Below are 22,034 nucleotides of genomic sequence, written 5' to 3' on the forward strand. Positions count from 1 at the left end.
CAAAGCAATTTTTCCCCCGCTGGATTATTGCCTGAACATTAGATGACACCAGGGGAAATGAATCACTGCAATGCCATCCAGGGTAAAGGACACGCTCTAATCACAGTCCAGTCAGCAGGTCAAAAAAGTCTTTTGAGTTAAAAAAAAAAAAGAAAAAAGAAAAAAAGAACGCCATTCTGGAGGTTTAATATCTGCCTGTTCGTTCCACACTTCAGTCACCACATTTAGGGGAGAGGGATGATCTGCAGCATTTGTGGAAACACAAGCTGCAGCTCCTTATTCGTAAATGTTTCCCCCATCTGAAAGAAATTCCAAATCTGACTTACGTTAGTTGCAATTTTGGAGAGAGCCTAAAGCCTTTTAGGGCCCAAGGGAGCAGATGCACTGGTGGTTTTAAAAACTTTTGTGACATTGAAAACTTTCTGTAACATTCAGCAACCGCTTCACCCACAAATTTGGCTGTTTGGTACAACTATAAACACTTGATGTCTGTATAGTAGAACAAAGCCTCAAGCCATTCACTGGGCTAATTACCAGTTGGACCAGTGCAACTTTTGAATGCTTCTTTGAAAACTGTCCTAATTGTTTTTGGAGCTTCGTTTAATTACTGGAGCCATTTATTGAACATATTTTCATATTGCATGAAATAACAGTTTTAAATCCTGAACTGTGTCAGACCAGTTTTGCAAAAGCAACCCCAACTTCTACACAAACACATACAAAAAAATCAATTCAATGGATGTTTGATACAATGTCAATCACAAGCCATGTTTAATTATACTCTCATATTGTTTTGTAGTCTATGTGCATCAGTTCTGATGAATTTTGGTGTGCAAGTTTGGTCGGTGTCTGGAGTTCAGATGAAAGTATGTGCTCTGTAGCCCCATGGATTTATCTGAGGTCGTTTCTGTAGCTTGGTGGGCTGCCAAGAAGCCTGGATTGAAACGTACGTCAGCAGCGTGATTAACGGATAATGACAGACCCGGGTGTCGATATGTTCTGCGCTCAGATTTGTAGTGTGGGCATTATCACAGGCTCAGGCCCAGTATATCATCCACAGGGAGTCAGCAGGGGAGTGCGGTGGGAGAGCAGTATGGAGGCCACAACTATTCTCAGGAAGGGAAAAAAAAAAAATGAACAGGGCAGATTTGAAGCTTCCCCTGTGGTGTATAGAGCTTATTTCTCATTTTCGTGCACAGACAGTAAATACCTTGCTTTTTTGTCGGTGCTCCTGACCTGAACCTGTGACCTCCCCTTGGTCTCTGATGATACTCCCATGGTCCCCTGCTCAAGGCTGCCGCGCAGGCGGCACGGCCGGGTCCAGGCCTTGTAATTCACAGGCTTCTAGATCGCCTGCCACAGTGTATTGATTTTTGTTTCCCCAATCTCCAGGAGAGAAGCAAAGAAAAGATTAAAAACACTGTCAGTTTGAAGTTGAATAAGAATCCTGCACAGGGGAGATACCTTGGAGAGCAAGGGGTCACAGCTGAGGTACGTATATCTCTTTACAGGTTTAACCCTTCATTGGCCTGTAATCCAATTATCAGTACACAGAAACAGCATGGGCCCAGGACTTTTATATATTCAGGTTATCATGCTAATAACCACAGCAGCTATTTATGTAATAGAAAACAAGGCTGTGAGTCACATTTCTATCTAATCTAACTCTTTATTAATGGGTTTCTCAAGTGAGTCTGTTCTTACTAATGGTTGGAGTGTAAACTTGAGTTCCCTATAGAGTATGTGGGAATACTGTATGGAGGAAGCTAAAAAGGAGATTTGTGTTTCAAAAGTATTGTATGTGATATAACTTGTGTTGCAGTTAGCCAAATAGTTTTAATTGTTAAATAGCACAGGAAAATGGTTGGCAAATCCCCACGTGTTTTTATAAATTGAGAACATCTGAAGCTGCATAAATCAAACATTTTATGTTAACTAATGCTCAGATGATTATGTTTAAAGTAAAAGTTTCTCAGTTATAGTTAAAATTTAAACTAGATTGCAGCCCTTCCATTGCTCTATGTTTAGTCCAGCTTCATCTTTTTGCTCATTGATTTGGTTTCAAACTTTAATGTCTTGGTTCACTCACACAGCTCTCTGCTTCAGTGAAAAGGCCCAGATAAACTCATTACTTAATGTAATGAGAAAGTGATACAGTAGATATAGTAAGTAGGGGGTTGTACAGACTACTCGATTAGTCGACTTCTCTCCTGCGATGTGACGCTTTAAGTATCATACAGACTAGTCACTGACCACGTGACAATAACAACATGGATGCCTCCCAGAAGACATCACGTGTGTGGAAACACTTCACTGGAGTTCATCGCCAATTCTGCTGTGACATGCAAAATATGTAACTTAGTCATGAAATACAACTTAAGTACTACTGCAATGCACACTCATCTGAAAAATCATCAGCTAACGCTTGAGGAACGGTCCAAATCCTCTCAACTGCAGTCAATTAACAACTTCACCAAACGTCCTGCAGTGACGGAGAGAAGGAGGCTGCAAATCAACAATTGATTGAGCTGGTGAATTTCATTATCAAAGTTAATATACCTTTAGCTGCAGTACACGAAACAGGCTTTGGAGAAATAGCCCTTCTGTTTTTTTTTTTAATCGGCTACCTTATATTATCTTACAACATGCTGTGGAGTATTATTAAATGCTAATGATGGTGCCGATTTATATAGGCTAAACATATCTGTAGCACACCGTATGTAGCGCATGATTGGTCTTTTCTCAGCATTTTGTAATGGACTGGCTCGATGAGCTTGTGGGTTTATGTTCAGTTCTGTTGTGTTGTATTAGTTGACATTGTTGCTGTGAATGTACAGCGTGTTTTCTGTCCGTGAACGCACCATGCGAAAGAAGAGAGTTATGGTGTAGTTGAGAGTTTGCGGAGCAAACCAAGTGATAGCAGCATATTAGAAGTGTTTGTGGCGGTGTTTGTGGTGTTGGCATGGATTACGGTCGACAGTAGCCCGTGTAACCCGTGTTAAAGCTTCAACAAACTAGCAGAAAAACCTGCGTAGCTTCCTTTGTGTCAGATGCTACAATAAACATTTAGGCTAAGAATCTAGATTTCATTGTTTGAAAGAATTACTTTCTACTGTGTTTATATTAGTGACGTCATCGGCAACTAGTCGGACTCGACTCGACTTGAACCACCTAATAGTCGACTTCTAAATCTGAAGTCATGTTACACCTAACAGCTAAAGTCACTTTCTATGACAACCACAGTAACAATAACATCCCTCTGACTCTGCAGTTAATGCGTTTTAGAAAACTGTGCCATATATACGTGAAATCGGGAGTTGTTGGACATGACAAGTCTGTCTATTTACGTTAAGTAATTTAAATCGAATAATAACGCTGAAAATAAACTGGGTCATATTGTCATGGGCCTCTGCTGTTGATTTTTGGGTATCACACCAAACACAATGTTACCTCTAACCTAGCCAAGTCTCTTACAATACCAGCTAGCTTTTGGATGACTAACAGTGAAGTACCAGCAACTCTGCTCTGAAGCGAACCAGTCAGAACTAATGGATATATTAATGGATATTTTCAGATCACAACTTTAAACTTAATGCCAGCAAAGCGTGATTTATTTATTTTTTTTCACTTTCAGTGAAGTAAACGTGTATTCTGTGGTGTGTCTAGTAGACTATGACATGACTGTTTGATCACAGGTGCAGGACTACATAGTTTTAGCTGATTTTTGAACTATTTAATCATGAAATGCTCTACTGGCTTCCTCATGTGAGGAAAATTTGTAATGCCATTCCAAAAGAAAATTGCAATATACAGTAGGTAGAGGGTAATATTAATAGACTTTGTACCTCAGCCCTGACCTACATATTTTCTTTAAGCTAAATAAACAGTAGGCGAAAATAGATGGTTAATCAAACGATCCTATAAAAGAGCGTCATTACATTTATTTGATGCAGGGTGCCAAAGAAGAGGTGGCCAAGTCGAAGATGAAAGCTGCGTCTTTGGAGGTCCCTGAAGCACGACTCTGTGTGTACCGCCACCTTTCTATATTCTAGTAAAGCTAGCTGTAGTTTTACACAATTTGTTTTATCATTTAACATCTCAGGATTGCATCTGTATGTGTGTGCTTGTGAGTGCATGTGTAGCTGGCATTTTGATCATGCCAGTCAGGCTGTGTTCATCTCTGTGCTGTTGAAAAGGCTCCTTATTGGCCCTGACCCCACATGAAATATTGTCTTATCAGCTGAGCACAAGTTGCCATAAGGCATTAGGGCTGGCACATTTCTCCGGTTCCCCTCCCCAACAATCCCCATCCACTGGAAAGAGATCACAAATACAGTGCTGTCACTCCCTGTCTGCTCTGTTTACTTGATTTCTATCTATCCATGGTCAAAGCAAGGATGTCAGATCGAGTCAGGCTCTGTAGAGGTCTTTTAAATATAAATATAGTTGTTACTCGCTGAAATTTTTAAGGAGGCCTCTGTCCTTCCCAGTCGTCACAAGTCTAATTTAATCATTGTTTAATTTTATACACACAGCTATCACAAACCGACTGTACTTGGGACTTTTTGATACAGGTGATAACTCTAATAAAAGATGACAGAAGACATAAGAAAACAAATTACAGGGTGACAATTTCCTCAGATGCTGTCACCCAAGGTTCAAATGGCAGGCACTGTGTTCTATTATTTATTGCGTTAGTTGATGAAATGTCATCTTTGATGATGTGATGTTCACAGGGAAGGCTGACGTCTAAGAAGTTTAACTGACACGCATCGCCGTCGCCTTGCCAAAAACACGTACTCTTCTTTAAATATTGAAGGCCTACATAAGGAGAAACACGGAGTCCTTTGTGCTGCCTGTCATTATCATACACATGTCAGCTGGTGCAAATTAATTGGCTGGATAGCACTCTTTTTTTTTTCTTTTTTTTTGTGCATTGATTAAAGGAAATGGGATACCTTTCGGGAATGGCTCCTGCGTAGCTTTTGTGTAGCCAGTTTCCCAGAAACCACAAGTGTGTGACCAGAAACACACACTGAACATTGAACAGATCACTCTCATCCTTATGTAAACTACTTTGTATAATGTAGTGCAAATTGTCTTCATTCCTTTACAGCTTCAAGGATTGTATAAATGGACACGTTGCCAGTGTTTTGGGCAAAATTAGGCATACCAGCAAATACAGTGTACTGATATTGCAGTAAAACCACCATTGTTATAAAGTTAGGAAACAGAAGAGAGCATGAGGCAACTGCAAGAACACAAATCTCCATAAAACCCCACAATTTACAGAGCATCATATAGTATTTTATGTTATTCATATGACTTTGCCCTCAGGCAACTTCACAAGTCTCTCACAATATGCCTGGCCTCCTCAAAGGGCATATTAGTGTATGCTGTTGCATATTAATTTAGCATCCAGAATGACTGACTGGATACAACTCACCATACTCCTTTGTGCCTTCTTCTCTCACCCTGGAGGGGTAATATTGCAAGATTATGAGTCCTGTGTGTTATATTTATACATCCCTCCCCTCTTTCTACTCCTTTTTATCTCAAGCAATTATGTCTTTCACCCCATCAATCTGTCACTCAACATCCACTTATACACACACCGCACGGTTTTGCCGGGAGACTCGTCTGTTCATTCACAGCTAAACACTTTTTGATTACTCTTCGTTTAGTTAATACAAAGATTTTGACTGCGGCCTGCGCGTGGCGCACATGAGGATATAATTGTACCACGTGAGTCATGAAGTGAAGTCAAACACACGTTTGAACTGAGGTTGTTGCAAAAGTAAAGCAACACACTTCTTTATGTCGCTATTAGCCAAAAGCTATGTTCAGCATTTACTTTATACCCAGCAATCTCATTGAAAAGTTATTTTTTGCCATGTTGACGTGGCTCCATATGGCTGTACAGGTGTGAGGGGAGAATATGTGAGGAATCTATCACTACTGTACCGCAGCGGAGCCAGTTATTTTTGTTTGTCCCATCCTCTTTGGTAGAACACGGGGGGCTCGGGGAGCGCGCTGAGCGGAAAATGTGCGAGCGGGAGGATCAATGGGAAAAAAAAAACGTACAAGCCCATGTGCATAAAAGAGAAGAAGCCACAAACAGAAACGCACACACACCCACACATCATAAGCACGCGCACAAACATTATAAATACACAGCATAAGCCCAGGTGGATTTGGTGCAAGCTGTTTTCACTGGCAGCAACCCCCCGCCCCACAAAACCTCCTCCCCATCCACATCCCAGCCCTGTTCAGCAAAGCTGTCACAGCGGCAGCACTCATAATGAAGGGTAAAATATTTTATTCAGATTTATTAATTTGAAAATGAAGCATGCCTGTCGACAGAGGGACAGTTCTTCTCAATCTGTCAACGCCGAGCCACTCTGCGCTGACACCAGGATTCATTTGTCTTGTCGGCTCTGACAGTCGGATTCTCCCAGTGCTCTGCGGAGAGGGATCGCCCAGGGATTTTTTGAGCTGGATAAAACACATTCCGACAAGGAACAGCCTCTTTATTAATGCAAATTAGGCCAGAAAAATTCCAGCAACAGCTACTTGGCTCCAGAGTCCTGGCTCCATTCTCTGTGTTTTTTTCTTTGTGTGTGTGTGTGTGTGTATGTATGTGTTTTTTTTATTTGGGAGGTGGTGGTGGTGGGATGTTAATAAAAGCAGCCTCGGTATGTTTGTGAGAATTGGGCCTGCAGGAGGACCTGTCACACCGCAGCTGTGACACTCTCCACACACATGGGACCTAGACCAAATTTTGGAGCTTTTCCTGCACTTTTAGGTGCCCTTTCCAGGTATAATTGCTCACGTCACAACAATGAATATTTCTCGCATGCAGACTCTACTTTCTGAAAAAACAGAAAAACAGAACCGGCACACACTCGAGCATTAATTAGGGTTAACCTATTGAGCTGCTTATGCATAATGAGTCCATATTAGTCAAACCTTGTGCACCCTGTTTTCGATTCCGCTTTGCATTGCGGTGTATGGATTTTTTTTTCTCTGCGTGTCTATTTAGACCAGAGGCCAGGAGACTCACGAACTGTGGCTGACTCGCGCTCGCCTGGATGAGTGCAGGCGAGTTGTTGTTTTATTTCGCCGAGAGTCCTTTGACATTTATCTCTCTTCACCTGCTCCGTGACGGTGATTCCAAGTGACAGGGTCTCCTCTCTCTCTTCCTTCTCTGTCTTTCTGTCTGCCCCCCCCCCCACCAACCCCCCTCTTCTTCCTCACCGTTACCATCTCTCCTCCTTTTGCACCACAACTCCACCCCCCAACCCCACCCCCCTCGTCTTTCTTTCTCGTCCAAACCTCGCCGCTGCAGCTACGCGAATCCTAACCCTGGCCACTATTGGAACCGTGCAAAGTAAATTGAACTTGGTGTGCTTTGGGACCCTTAAAGAAGAAACGCGTGTCAGTCAAAGGCATTCGACGCGAGGCAGCTCAAGATGGGACGGCGAGAGTGAAGACGTGCATGATGGGATTGCTTCCTTATAACGTTTAAAATGGGACAGCCTTTCCGATCCTTCAATTACTTAAATGGACAAGATAGGGAGGAGCGCACGCTGCCACTGTAGCTCTACTGTAACGTTCAGATTAGTTAATTGGTTATCCTCTGGAACAAGGTAGAGGCTGTATTTCACACAAGCGGACAGGAGGCATCACTTATTCAAAGTCCTCCCACTGTCAATATACCGAAACACAGAAGGGCTTCTCTCTGGCCTCCTGCAGTGTGAGTTTACTCTTGCTGGAAGACAGATGTAGCCTATATGCAACCACCACCACACACGGTAGCTATTTCTGAGAGGCTCCACTGCGGCGTGGGCTGCTGCAAAAATTGGACTAAAACGTCAGCCGGAGAGGTGGCTGTTTCAATTTGTTTTCATCCCATGCATTGGCCGGCTCTTCTGGGAAAAGTCACCTTAATTGCGAAGGCTTCAATACTTGACCTCACCATCAGTTCATTAACCCGGCAATAAAAGAAGCCCTCATTCTGCCAGAACTGCACCCGGTCTGCCCATTCGAAAACCATCTCACTTCCACAACCCCGTATTTCCCCCCCGGAGTAAACGCCTCTGCTAGCCTTCCACTTTATCAATTGCCTTCATAATTTTAAAAGCCTTTTTTATGTTGTTGTTTTTCTCTCATATAGTAAATGGAGCCATAATTTAATATTTTAATGCATGTTAATGTGTTGTTTAACCTTCTAGCAACAATCAGGCGTCTCTAAAAGGTTAACCTTGAACGTGAGCCAGTGCAGACAGCAGCACAATAACGCGTCAATCTTTGAAAAACATCTCTGTCTAATGGATTAGTGGTTGATTGCACAGCCCCATCTCGAGGTAGATGCCGTATATATTGGATAGGCATTAAAACGAGCATTTCTCAATTTTCTTGCTGCCGGCCCTCAGGGTCAATGGATCGCTAGGGCAACAAAACGCTGAGTCAACGCTTGCCTCTTAATTTATCTTGGGTTTGATTATAGCTTCATTTATGTCTCCGGCAGCCCACCAGCACAAAAGTTAAAGAGGTTTGATTTAAAAGAAAAAAAGGGGCTCTGTTCAAAGTTCACTTTAGAGGTCTCTCCCTGCTATAATAGATCACTGTTTAGAGTTTAAGGTATTGGCCAAACATCCCAGACATGCACTGATATAAGAGGTAAACAATGTTGTAAGCAACATGACAGGTAGGTAAAAAAAAAAAAAGTTGAAAAAAATGAATGAGAGAAAGGGCATGTAGCAAGTGGTGTGTGAAGGGTAACTAGACTGTCAGTAACCTTTAGGTGATGGACTGACATTGTATCTATCATATTAAGGATTGGTCAGGTGGAAACGCAGTGGCAGGCACAGCTTAATACCCTGGAATTCCATGAATGTAAGTCATTTCCATTATTTCCTGTGCTGATTCAGCTGATTTTATATTGCGGGCATTTCTAAAAAAAAATCTAGACATGTTTAAGGTCTTTGTATGCTCCAAAGGAGCAACGGAAAATTGCGGACCTTTAAAAAAAAAGTCCATTTCTGCACCTGGTACCTAGTGTATGATTAAGATTAGGGGCGAAATGAGGCACTCTGTATAAAGGCACCTTAAATACTGGGTTAATGGCGGACGCAGACGTCCATGGTCCTGCTCCATGAAAGACACTTTATTTCCTTCACTGGCACCAAACATTGTTAGGACAAAGTTTTTGAGATACAGAATCCTCCAGTTTAGAAGCAACCCCGCGTAGGATAAAAAGTGAGGGATGCAGCAGGTGGCGATGGTTGTTGTCATGCCCTGCAAGTTCAAACAAGAACACTTTAGTCATTTTGCGAGTCAAAATGACTTAATTTGAAGCCAGTTGATATCTTTAGTCTTCAGAAGCTGTTAGCTGTACTAAGGTTAGGCTAATAAAGAAAGTGTTGGATAACTGATTTAACTCTTTCAGAAATTATAATTTGACCATAGTTAACACAGGCTTTGAGCAATTTCCTTAAAAAAAAAATAAAAAAAAATAATTAGTCAATCAGCCTATCAGATAATTGCTCCTCATGACTGCATTAATTACCTGCCATTGTTAACCCAAACTCTGTCACAAACGCTCCTTCCTTTACATAATATCTCTTCTTATTGTACCCATAATACAATACATACAAATGGTTAACTGACACTTGGCAGTTTCACACAGGTTACTGCATGTGTCCCTGAGATGATAAATGATTTCTTAGCTGAGCACAGCCACTTTCTGACACATTCTGTCTAACTGGAATCTCTCTGGTTGCCTCGCGGTGTCACAGGGACGACAAATGTATTAACCAAAATGTTGAATAATTCCTTTGGGTTGGGTTTGTCAGACTGCGTATGTTTGATCATGCCGCCTTATTCGCATTTAGTACCTTGGATAAGTATTTGCATTTCATGTTTACTCTTGTGTCTATCTGCCCAGAGCCTGCAGATTCAGACTAATGTTTATGTGCACAGTTCCTGGTAAAATAAATGACACTAAACTGAACTACTGCTAAAACTGTATTACATGAGTTATAGAATAAAAGCAACGTGTGATTAAATATGGCGTAAGTGCACAGCTGTGGCTAAAACACACTTTACAACCAGAATAAATAAAACACAGATAAAATATTTTTTTATGTAATATAACAAATTAAAGTGTTCCATTTAAAGCAGCTTTGTTTTCGTTCATCTGTCAATATCCTGGTTATGTCCCAAGTTTCCCCAGTTTATCCACCCATCCCCACATCTGTCTTTATCCCTGTCCAGTAACCGGAGGCTCCAGCTCTGAAAAGGTGCATGTGAGATGCCTGTGATACACTACTGTGACAGTAGTTGAGCAATGGACCTGTCTTGTTCTGGGGCCCCTGCTGAAGCACTGTTCCCCTTTGTTCTGTGATGTATTGATCCATTCAGACCTCCTCCCGAATGTACTCTACTGGTGCTCACTCTGCTCAAACCAGCTTGAGCCATGGATCTTCCTCTAATGCTCGCTCTCCCAGAGCCTCTGCAAAACCCGAAGACTTTATTTTCCACTCCATTTTCTGCTCAAGTTATAGCAACTTTGTTGAAGTTAAATTAAAAACCTGTACATTTTCATTTTTTTAATCTATGAAATATGAAGCCTTCAGAGTTTTTACTGTCCACTATATCATCTACCTCCTTTAAAGACTTGTACAGCCAGATCAATTACTTGTCTCCTCCATGTCTCCGCATGGATGTATTATGTGCCTTAAGATCTTAAGTCATTGTTTGGAAAGGGCTCGTCTCAAAGTCTTCAGGTCACACTTTGTATTCTGTCCTAAAGAGGAAGCATCCAGAGCGGCTAGTGTTACTTATTTCCAGGTCACTCAGAGTATAATTAACATGCCATCTCACTTGCAGTCATGGTGACTCATTAGTAGTGTTACACAGACGCAAAAGAATATTTCATTTATTTAAAAAGGTCGTCCTTACCAGGGTTTTCATCATTCACTGATGTATAAAACATGCACTGTTTGGAAACAGAGCAACCCAGAATCTCCCATGGAGTGGTGTCCCAGTCCAAACATATTTAAATCAAAGAGACGATTACATGTATGAGTACGTTCCATTAGCGCTGCCTCTTCACAGTCTAAAAGCCGTGCAGGATGAAGGAGGGGGATTTATCTTCACAAACTCATCAGACGATGTGACCTGGGGCTTGGAGCAGAAAGGTCTCTGTCTCAGATGCCATGGAAACCAGCCCACCTATGACTGCGTGCCCCTTCGTCCTCCAGCCGGCCTTTGTCGAGGCTTCTCAGGCCTGTATAATGTCTGTGTTGGTTTTAAACAGGTTATTGCAAAGCAGTCTGAGATCTGTAGAGATTTATTTCCATTTCTTTTGACACACCAAACAATTACTTCAGAAATCAATCACTGTTCTCAATGTTTTGCACATTTTATTGTGGATTTATTTGTAAATGGATAAACTGTACTATCAATTTTACATTGACAAGTGGAAACATGCATATGTAGCCCAGGATTACTCTATAGACTTAAGCAATAGGAAAAGACAGGTGGACAAAATCTATAGTTTTGTATGAGCCCCAGTTTTAGAGTCACACATTGCTCAGTATTTTTTTAGTACAGGAGAGACCACTAAAAATCTAATCTATTTCCTATCGTAACAGTCAAGGCATCCCATTCATACTCAATCGAATGTCGTGTCCCAAACAATACGGGACAAATTGCACCCCTACAAAGCTTACATTAGTGTTTCCCAGGGAAACAACAACAAATATGAAATGGCAGGAGTTCAGAGCCACCAAGACTCTTCCAAAAGCCTTCTCGACCAACTGAGAAACCAGGCAAGAAAGATTTGTTTATGGAGGTGACCAAGAACACAGTGATCACTATAACATAGAGTCAGAAGTCATCTGCAGGAAGGGCAATCATCTCAGCAGCACTCTCTCATTCAGGCCTTTAAGGTAGAGCAGCTAGATGGAAGCCACGGGCTGAAGGGTAAATGATAACTAGAATTTTGCAGACAGCATTTAAAGAACGGTGAGAGATTAGGAAAAATATTCTCTGGTGCGATGAAATAAAAACTGAACCCTTTTGGAAAAACTCAAAGCACTGTGTCTGGTGAACGCCAGAATGTTAATAGCATCCCTGCAGTCAAGCAGTAGCATCTATGGGGGTTCTTCACACAGGCAGAAACAGGGAGACTAGTCAGAACTGAGGATGAATGCAGCCATGTATAGAGAGGTCCTTCAAAAAAACTGCTTCGGAATGTACATGACTTGAGAATGGGGCAACAGCTTATCTTTCAGCACCACATAAACCAAAATAAGCCAAGTTGGAGTGTCTTTGGCCTACTGCCCTTGAATGGCCCAGCTAAGCCCTGCTTAAAACCCTGCAGAGACATGAAGGTGAACGAATTGCCCAAATCTAAAGCATTATATAAACCTGTCAAGACAACCCAACCTGAAATTTGCTTATATTTCTAAAAATTTCTTTTTGGTCACTATGAATTGCTGAGTGTAGGTTTATGGGCCGTCCACAAACATCTGTGGGCCAGAATAACAATAGTATGGACTAAGTTAACATGACCAATGGATTTCTCCAACTTGTGATGTCTCTGTCCCTTCTCTCTCAAATCCTGTCTTTAAATCAGTGAATCTAATCAGTGAATCTAGTCAGTGAATCTAGTCAGTGAATCTTTGGTATAATGATGTAAAGGTAAACCCACAATCCACATACTGTATATAGAGGACAAAACTGGACTTAAAACTGGCATAAACTGACTATATAAAGAGAGAAATCCATAATGGAAGATTCAGATTAAACAATAAATACACTGCATGTGTTACTATGTGAAAGAAGCCAAGTGGCAATTTTCTAAGATGCAAAGAGGATTGTTACCAACTAGGAGTGCACATACGTAGGCCATCTGTATAGCTCACCACACTCTCACGGTCTGTCCAATGTGACAGTGGCAACTAAGACTAAAATTAGCTAACATTCACCATGTGGGAGCTGCGTGAGCTGAGAGCTATAATGAGAGGAGCTATTTTTAAATTTTTTTTTTGTCATAGTCTAGCATAGCTACCAAGTTATTCCGCTTCCCTCAGATACCTAACCAAACCAGGGCTCGTCTGGTGTTTTTGGCTGTTAGCACAGAGCTTCTGATGCACTCTGCACTGAAGCAGACACGTAGCTGAAAAAATCCAAGACAGAGGCAATTGAATTTATAATCAGACTAAAAGAAATACATTTAATGTTTCTTCAATCACATAGACGTGAGACAAGTAAAATCACCGGTGTATTTGGAGTCTAAAGCGTGGTTTATACTTCTGCGGGAAGTGTGAGCCATTTATACTTGTGCGCTCCCCAGTCTGGTTCGCTCTGTAAAAATCACTACCCAAACACTAGTTGGCGCTGTGTCTTTTTTTGACACTCAGTTCAATTTTGTTTCTACTTCCTGCTTCCCTTTCAACAATGGCGACTGAAACGTTCGCTGACATTTTGCCAAAGACAAGTCCTACAAATGTTTCTATCTCCGAACCTCCTCAGTTAACCTTTCCTCGATGTGTTCCATCTTAATTGATCCAAAACAATCAATTTGAAAACTGCAGAGTTGGAGAAGCAGCCGGAAATAGTAAAGCGGAAACACGTAACTACAAAGCGGACCAATCACAGCTCTTGCGCTCTACGTCACCATGACACATAGTTACATTTCTGGGTGGGTGCGCATCAGGCTACGGCGTTAGGGTCTGGGCTTGACGCAGAAGTATAAACCGTGCATTAATACTCTTTGGTAGACAGGCAACTAGTCTATCAAATGTATGATAAGTTACATAAAATAAAAAACATACCACTTAAAATATATACAGGAAAAAAAGTAAGTAAAGCATCTGGCAATGTATAAATCAACACATTAGTTTCTCGTGTATACACGTTCTTTTTTGAGCCGTTTCTTATGTATGTGATTTATTTCCAGTCAACTTTTTCCCTCTGCTGCTGCCTTGGAGGACAGCGCAGAGGTGTGAGGGACGAAGCTGCTGTCGTGTCCTACACCTGGGCGTTATATTTGCCACCACTGTTAGAGTCTGCCTTTGTTACTTTTAATAGCTGTGACGGTCTCACAGAATCCCAATAGGGTAGATGGCACTCTGGTACAGGAAATTCATGCATTCAGCCCTGTGCTCAGCAATATACTGCTTCTATCTCCGGTGCAAATTAAGCATTTTATATGACATCTATTAGCATTTCCTGTTTCATCACTAGTGAGCGGCTGATCACGCATCAGCTTGGCAATGAATGGAGGAAGATCACTGCCAGCTCTGTGATTTGTTTGCCTCGCCATGTAGCCCGAAAGTATCAGCATATATTTAGATTTCTAAATGCCCTGCTAACATAACTTAGCAGATGTTGGGGAGTCATATGGATGTTGGTGTAACAGAGACCCCCTCAGGTATTCTCATTATTCTACTACTGAGCAGATGGCAGCGAAACTTACCACACTTACCATTATCCATCATACATATTCTGCTCCCAATTTACATAGCTGGTGCTTCACAGGCGCTCCTACGGGGAGAATAGCAACGTAGCTCCAGGATTTCTCTCCAGCTACACCTGAGGCCCAGGAAACAGTCTGAGATGTCACTGCCGCTGCACTTCAAACTCAAATATGCTAATGGTTGTACAGAGGAATTCCAGTAGGTGCATTCCAGTTGCATATTTTGAATCAGAAAGGAGAAATCTCTGATCCTTGATGATTTTAAAATAGTTTAATATCATTCAGGGAATGTTTTGCGATGAATCAGCCTTAATAAGATGGTAAAATAGTGCCTTTTATTACATCCTTTGAGGTTTATTTTGGCATAGAGAGTGTCTTACTAATACGTTTCTAAAGTTTCCATAAATTAAATTAACAGTAAAATAAATGCTTACACTATTGTTTTATAAAAGTACCTCATTTAGTTTTTGATAGTAGCACTATAGCGCTGGGTTTTTACAAGAGGATATCTGTTTTGATTGTTCCCATGTGCACAGCGACCTCTGGGGCTGAACAATGAAGAAACCGTGAAAGATCCAAAAACTACAGTTCCTCAATTGACCACCTGAGGCTGAACAAAAATCAGTTTTGGTCTTTAAATTGTTATGCATAACTAAAGGTGTGGTTACTTTGAGTGACATGTCATTGCCCTGACAGGTTATGAGCTGTCTGCTTTGGCATCACCCACCAACTTCAGTTCCACTCACGCTTCACCTAGTGATTTTCAATCAAAATCTGCGATATGAAGATACAAACTGATGTCTGACACATGTTTGTTTATGTGGTGTGAAAAAATGACAAAGTTACCTTTTTTTTCAATGCTCCACTGTAATCTGGATGATGACGTCCAACCAGCACTTAAGCAACCCTTCAACAGCAACTCACAATGTTTTTTTATTACGTTTTATGCTTGTATCATGAACATAGCACTAGCCTGGCAGAGTCAGGCCATGCCAAGATGGCGACGGCCCAGCCGCCACACTGAGCTTCAAAACTGCTCTTCAGGAATCCTGTGGCTGACCCGCAGAAGCTTTGTCCATCTTTATATATGGCCAACGGCACGGCCACACAGTTCACATACCTGCCAACAAGAGTGACATGAGATGCAGCCATGCAGTGGGGAGAGAAGTGGAGGCTAGAAGAAGGCTCAAGAAAGCAAATGGTGTAAACAAGGTATTTTTTCTGTGGAAAAGAAAATGTATTTAGATTGTTGGTTGGACCTCAAGGATTCACACAGTGTGCAGAATTCCAATGACTATTTCTTAATGGTGCATTAGATGAAACGAGAATTGTTTACAAAAGTGGTGAACATCTTCAAAATGAATTCAGAGTAAGGAAGATGAAGTACTTAGTTAGCAGTCCAACAACATCTGCGTACAAAAAAACGTTGTAGTATATATGTATATTGCTCCTCCTCCTCTCTTTTCCTCTGAATGGCTCACAGTGGTGGAGGGAGCAGCAGCAGTGAGGCAGCACTGGGCCTGAAGGGCACTTTTCAGCCTGGCCAGACACACTCGGGCCTTGCTGCTTGGCTGCGCAACATGGGTCACCGCCTTACATTAGGAGGACCCTGCCAAAGTCAGCCAAGCGTAGCCCTGCAACATACCTGAAAATGAATGAACAAAGTCAATGTGCCCACCGCAAGAAAACAAGCATGTCTGAAAGGACATGTACATGAAACATGATTTATATCAAAAATTGTGTGTTTATTATGAGTAGATTGGGTTTTTATCCAGTTATAAGTCTACATGCACATTATCTATCCGATATTTTTAACAAATGAGACTGGCCAGTGGTTTTACTTGATTAGTGCACATTATCTTGGCACTGCATAGAAATGAAATGGTCTCCGGCAGAGCCAGTGGAGGCTCTTCCTGAGGTCAGAAGGAGAAGACTGAAGCAGACCTCTTGTCTCAGCCGCTTTTATTTATTTGGAGTTCAGGCTCCATCCATCATCGTTTTGCCACTCTGTACAGTCTCCCAGCTCGTAGGCTACAGCCACATCTCCCAGCTTCTCCTCTGCATCCCACTCTTAATGATCGACGTTTCACGAGAGGCACCTCAAGGTGGGGCTAAATGGTCTTACAGTATATTCCCAATCATGTCGCGTAGGCGGAGTCTGACTCTCATGCTCTCTGCTATGTTGCCGCCTGCCCAGCCTGTACTGTACATGACTAAAGCAAGAGGATGGAGTGAGTGAAATAAATCCTCACTTCTTATTTCTCGCTGCCACTTGTTTTTTTGTAATTTGACAGGAAACGGGGGTTTGAATCACTGCGCGACACTGCGAGAAAGCGTGCGTGTTAGTAGTGGAACCCTGCCTGTCTCTTTTTACGCACACCCTACTCCAGTGAAGGCAGCAGCAGTTCAGATCAGATTTCACATTCAGCTCCGACCAGCTGAGAGAGAGACAGCTAGAGAGCAGGAGGGCTCGATTCTCCGCTTTCCACTCCGAAACCTCTTTTTTTTCCCCTGTTCGGTGAGCGCCACTAAACGCTCCTGCGAGGAAAAACCCGGGTGCGCGGCGCAATTATCGGGATTTTTCCCTCGCTCCTTCTTTTTTTCTTTTATGTATTTTTGCAGGATTTCAGCAGCAAGAGCGCCACAGAGAATTAGATAAGAGGCAAGAGGAAGAGATGGACGAGCAGCCGAGGTTGATGCACTCTCACACGGGGGTAGGCATGGCAGGGCACCCCGGCCTGCCGCAGCATATGCAGGAAGGCACCGGAGGAACGGACGGCGACGGAAGAAAACAGGACATTGGAGACATTTTACAGCAAATCATGACCATCACGGATCAAAGTCTGGACGAAGCCCAAGCCAGGTAAAGGACATGAACCGGTTCATTGCAAGGAGGAGGAGGCGGCGGCGGCAAACTAGATGGAAAAAATTATAAAAAATAGGGAAAAATAGGAAAAAAATAAACCAAAAAAATAATAATAAAAAAATACAAATGCAAAATATATAATGAATAGATGTAGATGCCAGTAAAAATACGAGGGCGTTGCGTTGCCTTCTGCAAAAAGCCGACAAAACGATTTTGCTCTAATTAAAATAACTCGACAACCGCGCTCCAACTGAAAATTAAAGTGTATGAAGTGGCGTTTGTTGCCAGCGCGTCGGCCACCGAGAGCGTTTTAAAACACCCTCCACCTTAATTCAGCCAAGCTGCATTTATTGGTCAACACAAACGCAAAGCTCATCATTTATTCTAAATATGAATTGGACTCAGTAACAGTCCCAGACTGTCTCTTAAGTGTTCTGCAGTTAGTTTGCAGCTCAGAGCAAACGCGAAGCAACTTTCTTAGATTTTACCCATTTTGTGTACATCACATTACATTATGTCAAGCTGAAAATTACACGTGTTAAAAGACGCGTGTTTTATTAAATGTAGCATGTTGGTAATGAATTATATATTTTTATATATAGCTATAATCACAAAACAATCAGAGGACAACACATAAAGCTTAATGAATTGTATCAGTGAGGCTCTAGCACATGTGCACAGTACAGGTGCTAACAATCCACTTGAAAATGTCTTTTCTGAGACCTGTAATTGTACTGTAGTGTTTAACTTGAAAAATAAAACAGTAATATCCAGTAATTTAGACTCTGGCTAAGTTTTCAATGAAGGTTGGATGATGATTTGTTTATGGAGCCACTTTTCTGTTTCAGGAAACACGCTCTGAACTGTCACAGAATGAAGCCAGCTCTTTTCAATGTCTTGTGTGAAATCAAAGAGAAAACAGGTACGTTCATGCTAATTCTACAGGAGTATAAACTGTGAGGACTGCTCTGTTGTCGTCCCCGAGTATCCTCACCCAGGTGAAATAGGAATACAGTGGTGCACTCAGTGATACGTAGCTTAAAAAAATCCACCGAGGCACAGTACCTGTTCTCCGTGAGAAAGAGAGTGTGTGTGTGTGTGTGTGTGTGAGTGTGCGGGTATTTTATCATCAAAGAGTCATTTTCTATTGAGGCTCAAATTCACATCGGAGAACCTGATGTTGGGTGTTCACTCTCAACACAATTCACCATATAAATTTCACTGACATGCAAGACATGTGTTTCCTCCTGTAGCTGTAAAGTCTGCGCGTTTCACAATAGGAATTGTGGACAATTACCTCCCAGCCCTTATCAATTATCGTGTCAAAATATGAATGAGGTTTTTTTTCTGATGCTATTGTGGAATAATGGGGAGTATTGAGCAAAATTGTCACAAGCACGTTGATGTCTCCCCTTGTGAGTTAACTGTCAAGTCTGGTGAATACGTCTCTTTCTATTATGTATTGTGTCTCTCTATTAAAGCAGTTGTGAGGGAGCATGTCAGCAGAATAATTGCTAGGAGAGAAATAACATAACATAGGAGGCGTAAGTCATGTTTCCAAATCATTTTCCCCGTGACATTTTGGAAATTGGCACAGATAGAATTCAGTGCACTTCAGAGTGATAGCGTGCGTCTCATCTTTTATTTCCCTGTTTTTATACTGATGTGCCATAGGACTCTTCAAAACTTACACTGCTGAGATATTGAGTTGCCAAAGCATGGCAGTTTAGTACGAGAGCCCGCGCTCTGTGTGTGTTTCACACTCATCAGTGCATGAAATCAAAGGGAATGGGTGGAGGACGAAGACGATATTGTTTTCATTGTCTTTAAAGTTGCACTTGCTCATACTTGACCTTTGTGGTGGCGGAGACTGGCGCTGTTTATATTGTTCCTTGTGTGTGTCTGTGTGTGTGTGTGTGTGAGCCCACCCTCGCCGGGTGCTTTCATGGTTTTCATTGAGGTTTTCATTGAAGTTCACCTTGCTGCCCCCCCCAACCCAACCTAAGCCTGGCAGTTTATCTTGAATCGGCCACTGCCTCAGGAGGAAACAGGGGGGCCTTTTGAAGCCTGCTGGCTCGCTCTTCTTTTTGTTGTCTTGGTAGGTTTTTTCGGAGGGGGAGTGACACAGTTATGCATAGTGTTTTACTCCCTGGCGCTTCTCGGAGTTCATCCAGAGTTCGGCTCTGCTGAGAGTACAAAGTAACTTGGACCTCTTCCTGCCTGCACGCCCTGTCTTTTCCCTTTCAGGTAACCTATGTATACAAGGTGCAGCATATGGAGCTTTACGCAGGAGATCTGGTGCTAGTAGACTTTCACTTTATACGGTTAGCTTTGTTCAAGTGTTAGCGAGACACATTTAATAGAATTTACGCTCTAATTCAGGTTTAAACTTGATTGTTTGTATTTCCAACACTTCAAATTTGCAAATAAGCTTAATTAATAAAGTAGTTTTCGATATTTATATATGCTGATATTCTGACTCTTCTGTTCCGCCTACAGCGGAGAGTAATTTCATCCTCACTCTCAACATCTCAGCAGTGCTGTCAGGTTTAAAGTATGTGTTGAGTGTTAGAAAGATCCATTTCCTTTCCATAAAAGAGGTCTGCGGAAAAGTTCATGGGACTCACACGTTAGGAAAATCAAGTCAAATGTTGTGTCTGCTCATCAAATCAAGACCATACGACTTGGAAGAGACAATCAATATGTACTACTAAGATTCATATTTTTCTGATCCCAGCAGTGAATATTTGACACGGCTACTGACTATGTGAATCAGTATTTCACTTGTAATACATGAGTAAAAAAAAGAGTTGAATTTCAGTGTTAATTAACTGCAGCGGGTTGCTCCATCTAGTGGTTCAGTCTCCCTTAAAATTCAAGTTAAAACAGACTGATGAGGCTTATGAGTATTTTTTTAAGCTATTATAAGTTTAACATTGATTTTAATTGTTAATTGTGGAGGAAGCGGTTATTTGGCTCATATGTTAGACAGTTGAGATTCTTATGTGTTGTAGTTTGTAGTTTGTAAAAAAAGAAAAAAGTGCACTTAAGCACGTTATTAGTAAAAAAACAAAAAAATATTTTGCCAAATATTGTTTGTTTCACTTTCAGTTTTGCAGTTAGTGCTAAAATTGATGTGACCTAAGAAATCCATCTGAAGCAACTTTAAATATTAGTGTACAGACCAGCAGCTTTAGTGACTCAGCTGCAGTTGAGCTGTAACTGAGTGCAGAGACAGAGTGTGTATCCACAGAGCTGCTGTTTGCTTGTGTATATTTTCCATCCCTGGCTGTCCCCGGAGCAGCTGACAGCATCTGCAGGACACAATGCCGCCGCTGATCTAGGGCCTGAACTTGTGACCCGCTCTGTGTATTTTTGCTCGGATGAAGTGAGGGATGGCCAACAGAAATATTGTGCAGTTTAAACAAGCACAATAGTGCAGCGACGCCCGAGAGGAAAGGAGAAGGAAGGAACACTTTATTTAAAACTATGGCTTTTTTTGTTTTCTGTTCATTTAAAAAAAAAAAAAAAAAAAAAAAAAGACAGACGTCGGCTCCGTCTTCGCCCAGTTTCATTCCAGGCATATTTGGGTTGTCATATTTTACTTCAAAGGAATGCTGTTTTTCCGACATTGTGTGTGTGCGTGTGTGTGCATGTGTGTGTGTGGCACAATACATTCCTAAGAGGAGACGAAGCATAAAATATATAGAGCATATTAATTATGTGACTGCATGTGTCCTAAATGTAGAGCAAAGGTAAAAACGGTCGGGTTTGCCTGTGTTAGTGTTCGTCCTAGCAACGTCGGTGTGCTCTGTTAGTTTCTCACAGAGACTTTCCAAAAATATATCAACAGTTTGACTCCACTGCTATTGGCCCGTGAAACCTTAACCTCTCACTAACTGAATTCCTTAAGTTAACGGGCTGGTAAATATAGACGTATCAAATAATCTATCTGTCTTTGTTCCAGGTGTTTTTTAAGGTGGACTTATTTGCCTTGGTCATCGCCCTCACTTTTTTTTATGATTGATAAAAAAAGGCCCTTTTATATAAGCAAAAGCTTGACAAACTGATTTGGAAAATGAGCCGCCTTGACCTCTGTAAACACTTCATCAACATCATAAATCTCTGGCACTGTCAAACAAAACCACTCCTTGACTGAGCTGCTCAGTAAATGCACTGCTCTGACTTAGTGTTTAATTTTTTTCCTCTGAACCTCAACAAAAGGCCAGCTTTCTCGTGGCTCGTGTTTGTATAGTGTAAGGTTTCAAGCCTAGGGGATCCTCCATTTATAAAAATGACTAGCCGAGTGATGTAATGTTATTTTTTGAAGGGTGAAAATAGGGTGTTTTACAGAGGGCAGTCGAGCAGCGTTTGACAGGATGAAATGAGCCAGAGGTCTGATTATGGAAGGTGCATGGAAGCCTACACTACATTGACTTGTCAGACCATTCAGATGCTTGGCATCTGCCTATTTGTATTACAGAGACTGAACTCAGCCCAGCCCTGCACGTCACCGTAGAAACACTTTGGAACAGCCTTCAAAGGGATCAGGTGTGATGTAATCTTTAAAATGTGATACGAGCTGGTGCGGTGGTATAGCTGTTGGTCAGTTCATTGAGAGGATGATTTGCAGAAAATGAATTACAAAAAGTTTGATATGAGATGATTTGTTGAAGC

At 41.7% G+C, this 22,034-nt stretch overlaps 1 protein-coding gene across 2 annotated transcripts in view; it reads left to right on the forward strand.

Moving 5' to 3' along the window:
- The first annotated feature begins 16,934 nt into the window (after positions 1–16,934).
- The window catches only part of LOC311491083 (pre-B-cell leukemia transcription factor 1), a 57,543-nt gene continuing 52,443 nt past the window's right edge, over positions 16,935–22,034 (forward strand). For both annotated transcript variants that reach the window (XM_084548947.1, XM_084548946.1), the window contains exons 1-2: positions 16,935–17,354; positions 18,206–18,279. In XM_084548947.1, the coding sequence (XP_084405073.1) occupies positions 17,167–17,354; positions 18,206–18,279 (262 nt within the window). In that variant the 5' untranslated portion in view covers positions 16,935–17,166. The remainder of the gene's footprint in view (positions 17,355–18,205; positions 18,280–22,034) is intronic.

Source organism: Chelon labrosus (genome assembly GCF_963514085.1).
Source record: "Chelon labrosus genome assembly, chromosome: 7".
Taxonomy (NCBI): domain Eukaryota; kingdom Metazoa; phylum Chordata; class Actinopteri; order Mugiliformes; family Mugilidae; genus Chelon; species Chelon labrosus.